Here is a 6,000-nt window from a genome sequence, read left to right as displayed (position 1 = left end):
GAAATAATACAAAAAGGTGTAAGCCATAATCCTTGCCTTAAGAGTCTCAAAATCCCCATTAGGCCACTAAAGATAAACCTAAACAAGTAACTATATTACAAGTCATACATGTCACTATATAATAATAAAAGTGTAATATGTTAATTAGACCAGACGTCCTTCCGGACAACCTTCTGGATGAAGCCGGGGCTGCGAGGGAAGCCCGGGTTCCGGGTGCCAGAGGGAAGCCGGTGCCAGCAGCCAGGGTAAGGAAAGCCTACTCTTGCACGAATTTCGTGCATCAGGCCTCTAGTATGATATCAAATTACAGGAATCACTTTCCATTTTAATTGTCAAAAGATGACTTCAGAGGTGACTCTGGACCAAGGCATTACAAGTTAAGACAAAGAAGACAGAAGTAATTATTGAGGTTGGAAGTAATCTCAGAGATCACCCAGCCTCATACCTTTTATATATAACATCTAACATGCCAACACATTATAGAGTGCACCTTGTGGGCTAGAAATTAAGGAATGAGTTGACAAGTTTCTCCTGACATTGTGAAGTGCATTGCATTTTCAGCAATGCAAGAGATAGGAAGAAGCATCTTAGAACCTAGACGATATGAAAGATGTTAACAATGTCTTAGGTGATAGATGAAATTTTTTGCCTTATTTTCTAATTTTCCTGTAATAAGCCACATAAGAACACAAAAGAACTTGTTTTGAAACTTTATAACCCAGCAGCAGTCCACCACCAGTGGATAGCAGCCCAATAGCACCCCTTTCTCACTGTAAGGTACTTCATGGTGTTAAACTCCTGAAGTTTAGGTGGTACAGGCCAATGATTTCAAGTTTCTTAAAAGGGAATTCTCTGGCACCCACAGACTGCAGCAATGATGGGAAAACAAATCCACCACGTAAACAATGATCATCTTCCAAAGGAGCTGACCTTGTCCCAACCCTCATCTTATACATTGTAGCTTCTAACACTACATTCTCACCACAGTATCCTGTCAACAGGACAATAGATTCTATTTATGTATATGACTGAAAACTCTCTCTACTCCTTCCTTAACCAGCACATCTTAAGGAAGAACAGATTTTTATTTTTTTTGGTTAATCCTCACCCGATATTTTTTCCATTGAATTTTTTTAGAGAGAGTGGAAGAGAATAATGGAAGGGAAGGGGACGGGGAGAGAAACACGGATTTGACAGACACATTGATTGGTTGCCTCCCACACACGCCTCAACCGGGGCCGGGGCGGGGGCCAAGGATCAAACCTGCAACCCAGGTATGTGCCCTTGACCAGGAATCAAACTCGAGACCCTGGCTGTGTGAATCGGTGCTCTAACCACTAAGCACACAGGCCAGGTAGAAGAACATTTTGACACACACATTCTTAGCTTCAAAAATGTCAAGGAACCTTTACCTTTTATCAGTGGTTCCCAGGCTAGAGCCCCTGAACTAATATTGAAGTGCTTGAACAATCTTCATATTTTCAACACTAATCAGTAATGAGCTACTCAACTTACTTGGCAGATTCTGTATCAACTCAGTGTGGTAAGGCTGTTTATAACAAACGAATTGGATGCTCTAAACAGCAGTAAAGGCTTATGTGGCAATGAGGAGGTAATCGGGTGCTGGGGTATAGAGCTGTGTGTGTATTTGGAGAAGGAGAATGTCTCAAAGCCAAGAAGACAGTGCAAAACTACGTGTATGTTTCATCATAAATGGAAGACTTCTGGCACCACACTCTTCAACAGTCCAATGTTCTTTCAAACTAGGGGGCAATTTCTGCCACTCTCCTGTCTCCTCTGTGTTCTACCCTAAACCTGGCAAACAAATGTGAGCAGTACACATACCAATAGTTTGGAAACTCACAAAGCAATAGTAAGAGCACACGGATTGTGTTCCAGCTCTGCCACCACAGGCAGCAGTGGTACTCTCGACAGGTCCCTCACCCAGGTTGGAGCTCTTCCTATGAGTGGTTTTCAAATTATAATCAAAGAAATTCCTCACGGACTCAGGGAAGAGGTAGGGATGAGATCTGTGAGAAACGAGAGGGTAGAGCTCTGATGCCCCTACCCCTGCCCAAATGTTGTGTTTTTACATATTAGCCTTACTTAAAATGCCATCTAAACAGACTTCTAAAACAAAGTTGAAGCCTCTGGAAATCATCTAATCCAATCTCATCTCCAGATTTAACTATCCCAGGACCAACCTAACATTTATATTAATATTTACACAGCACCTTCTAAGAATTAGGCATTTTAAATATCTTATTTAACACTGAACACCAATTCTAGGAGATGGGTATTAGTTCCATATTTAAGGTTCAGACAGGTGAAATGACTTATCTACAGTCAAAGTGAGGAAATAAAGATGTAAGCCCTGGCCAGTGTGGCTCAGTTGAATGGGGTGTCATCCTGTCATCAAAAGGTTGTGGGTTCGATTTCTGATCTGGGTACATGTGAGAGGCAGCCGGCTTATGTTTCTCACATCAATGTTTCTTTCTCTCCTTTCTTCTCTCTAAAAATCTATTTTAATGTATTTTTTTTTTAAAGATGTAAGGATGTGAACCAAACTATTTGTCTCCAAAGCCCTTGTTCTCCTACACCTCACTGCCTGTCTTTCCCACCATACTAACTCTATCGCTTGAATTGCTTCAAGTCCCCACACACAACTTCACAAACTAACACAAGAGTAAAAAGTGCTTCCTACCAGAAACAGTACTGTCTCCCACTCACAGACCTAGAGACTAATAGGGAGGAAATGATAACACAGGCATGAGACAGAGAGCTTCCCTCTGGGCTTGCTATTTCTCCCTCATCACTTTGACTCCTTTAATCATACCTCTTAGGTTCTCTAGATCTTGCAAGGTCTCTTCTCTTTTCCCTTTTCCAGAAGTCTACATTTCTGTGCATACTAGATCAAAGGCATGGTACTTCAAATGGTTTTATGCATGTACCCAGCCTCTTTATTCTGCTACTCCATTTACCCACAACTCCCAACCGTGGATGCCCTTCTTAAATTACACACTTTGTACCATATTTTTGGATGAATTCTCAAGGAGTGGAGGAGAAAGGGTTAAGAGTAGAAAGCAAAGAAACTAAATGGAAAAGTCAAACCAAACACACATACTCTCATATCCTCTTCCTCTGGGGCCTCTGAAGATACACAAACCCGAGACGTAAGTGATGGTTAAAAAAATTTGGGTTTTTATTGTTTTTTGCTAAACAATACTAAAAAAAATTTCATTTTGAAGGCAGGGCTTGAATTATTTAATTTTGATCCATTTATTTAATTAAAAAAAAAGGAAGGGGAAAAAGATCATGGCCAAAAAAATAGTAGTTAACCCCCACCCCACCCCCAAAGCTCTAGCCAGTCACATGAGCATCACCCACATCCCACTCAGTGCCCGATACTCAGATGATGGCACACTCTGCCCCACTGGACGGCCCTAAAGGTATGGGACAACAGGTGCCAGTTTTGGCTCTCAGCAGGTTATCAAACCAGACAAACTGGTGGGCTAAAGTCCAGAATTCTTTTCAGGTTTTTTGCCCAATGGCTGAGCACATACAAACTGTCATAAGCTTGTAAAATTTAAAGGGGGTGGGCATGGGCATAAGAGTAGGAGGTTGTCAGAAGAGAAACTATAGGCAACCCAAGCTTTCTCCTGGGCTGTTGACTCTGGATACACACTGAAAGAGAGGTGGAGATCGGTGGACTCCAGGTTTCTGATAAAAGAATATCATCCCTCGAGGAGGAGCCGAATGTGCCATGCAAAATAGTTCTGCAGAGGACACTGGAGAAAAGGGCAGCTGACGCTCTCATGTAGGAGACAGGAGAGTAGTGAGGAGGTTCTTCTAGTACCGTGAAGTAAGACAAAAGGCAGAAGGAGAATCCTGAGGTTTCAGCCAAATGTGAGATTGGTACACACACAGACTAAAAGCCATCAGGAACCCTCAAAGCCAACTCCCACCTGCACACACTGGCTCTACAAAGCGCTGCCGGAGATTCTTGCTGTGAACTAAGTCAAGTTAGTTGCCTGGCTATGGGTGGTGGGGAGGCAATACATTTTTATTTTCAGAGGGATGAGGTGGGAAGAGTGGCCATGATCTAGTAAAAAGAGACCTGCAAGAAGCAGAAAATATTTAGAGAACATTTTAATATATATTTTCATATATATATTTAAAGTTAAGAAAAATAAAACTAATTCAAGCCATGCCCTGTGCAAAAAAAGAAAAAGAAAAAAAAGGGGGGTGGGGGCGCGGAATTTAAAGTGAGACCTCTGTCTGCTGTTCTCAACTTAAGTATCACAGTCAGCTTGTTACTTTTATTTTGGAAGATGTAAAAGTTTCTTTCAATCATTCACAAGGTAAGTGTAGCCACTTGTAACAACAGAATGACATGGACAGACTAGGAAATGAAAAGTCAGAGGTGAAAGGGGAGAGCCAGAAAGAAATTTTCAAAAATAAAATTAACAAGGTGACTGTTCCAGAAGGGAGCTGTGAAAAGGACATGGTGGACCAAAGTCTTGTTAGTCAAGTAATGATTCAACTTTTAAATTATTCTCTTGTTCTTTTTGTTGGGTGTTTTGTTTGTTCAAGTCTAAGATTTAGAAACGCTGACCCTTTGTTAACAAGAGCCAACAGGAAATATAGGATCCCTTCCCTCCCCCGGCCTGCCTCCGCCGAAGCCACCACCATCGCCTCCTTGGCTGGATGCTGGAAGAGTCCTCCATGTATGTGGACTCAGGATGACAGGGCAGCCTCCTTCTGTGGTTGTTGGGCTTGTGAACGCTGCAGTATCTTTTGGCTTTCCACATCTCTAAAATGTTTTTCAACCTGAAAGAGACCAGTCAGCCGAGGTCAGAAAAGGAGTTAGGCACACAAGGCCTCTCAAACAGTCCACGCCAGGTTTTGACAGCCCCCTCCTGGCTGACCAGCCCACAGATTATTCAGGCACCTTTGCTTTTGCTGTCTGTTGCGGGGGGGGGGGGGGGGGGGGGGGGGTGTCACTTGTTTCAGCCACAATTTTTGCAGCTTCAGCTAAGTTTGGCTAAAATAAGATGAATCTATAAACTAAAATGGAAACTGAAAAGAGATTATCATGATCCAAAAATCCCTCTCCTCTCTTCAGACAAGTACAGAACAGAAAGCTGGTGGGGAATTAGTCTTAAACTTTTTACATTCACAATGTTGGTCTTTCAATGCTGTTTGTTTTTATAAATGCTACAACTCAATCTAAAAAGTCAGGTGACATATGCAGGGTCAGAGACGCCATTGGCAACTGATTTATACCAACCAGCCCTTCCTGAGAAGAACCCTGCCTGAGATGAGAGGAACTGCTCAGGCCAATATCATGCAATTTCAAAAAGCCACACATTACCAAGGACCATAATGCAAATGACCACTCGAGTTATTCCACACTACCCAGTGGTTCCACCCCTGCAGGAGTGTCTAAGCCACAGCTGCAGAGCAGCACACTGCTTGGAGGCAAGGTGGCAAAGCAAGGCTATTCACAAGGTGGCTGTATCAGAGGAGGCAGGGATTGCAGCACACTGTCCTGCCTGATGCTGGAGGGTGAAGGCCAAGGAATCATTCTCTACTTAAAGTTTCGTGGCTCCTTAATACTTACTATTTTGCGTACATGGCTCAGTGCACTGCCCTCTTTGCCTTTACAGTTTTCCACTTGATATGGGGGTGTAATAACAACTTCTTCCATGACTATGATGTTTTTTTCTTGCCATTTACAATCTTTAATGCTGGAAGGAGAAGAGAACAGGTGAAAGTTACCTCTTGCAGGCATCCCACACCTCCTGCTGACCCCAAGTTCCCAGCTCACCACTCAGGCAACACTAGCGGCCAGCAGCCCATGAGGAGGAGGAGCCCAGAAACACCTCTGGGTATCGCTGGCTAGGAAAAGCAATGAAACGGATGCACTTTGACTCTGAGGAGGACCCAGAAAAGTCACTGGCTAGGAAAAGCAATGAAACGGATGCACTTTGACTCTGA

At 43.0% G+C, this 6,000-nt stretch overlaps 1 protein-coding gene across 2 annotated transcripts in view; it reads right to left on the bottom strand.

Moving 5' to 3' along the window:
- Positions 1-1,133: 1,133 nt before the first annotated feature.
- Positions 1,134-6,000, bottom strand: part of LSM12 (LSM12 homolog) — a 25,272-nt gene continuing 20,405 nt past the window's right edge. For both annotated transcript variants that reach the window (XM_079796959.1, XM_079796960.1), the window contains 2 exons: positions 5,624-5,750; positions 1,134-4,830 (listed from right to left, as the gene is read on the bottom strand). In XM_079796959.1, the coding sequence (XP_079653085.1) occupies positions 4,738-4,830; positions 5,624-5,750 (220 nt within the window). In that variant the 3' untranslated portion in view covers positions 1,134-4,737. The remainder of the gene's footprint in view (positions 4,831-5,623; positions 5,751-6,000) is intronic.

Source organism: Cnephaeus nilssonii, assembly GCF_951640355.1.
Source record: "Cnephaeus nilssonii genome assembly, chromosome: 19".
NCBI lineage: Eukaryota > Metazoa > Chordata > Mammalia > Chiroptera > Vespertilionidae > Cnephaeus > Cnephaeus nilssonii.
This window is presented reverse-complemented; position numbering and strand designations above follow the sequence as displayed.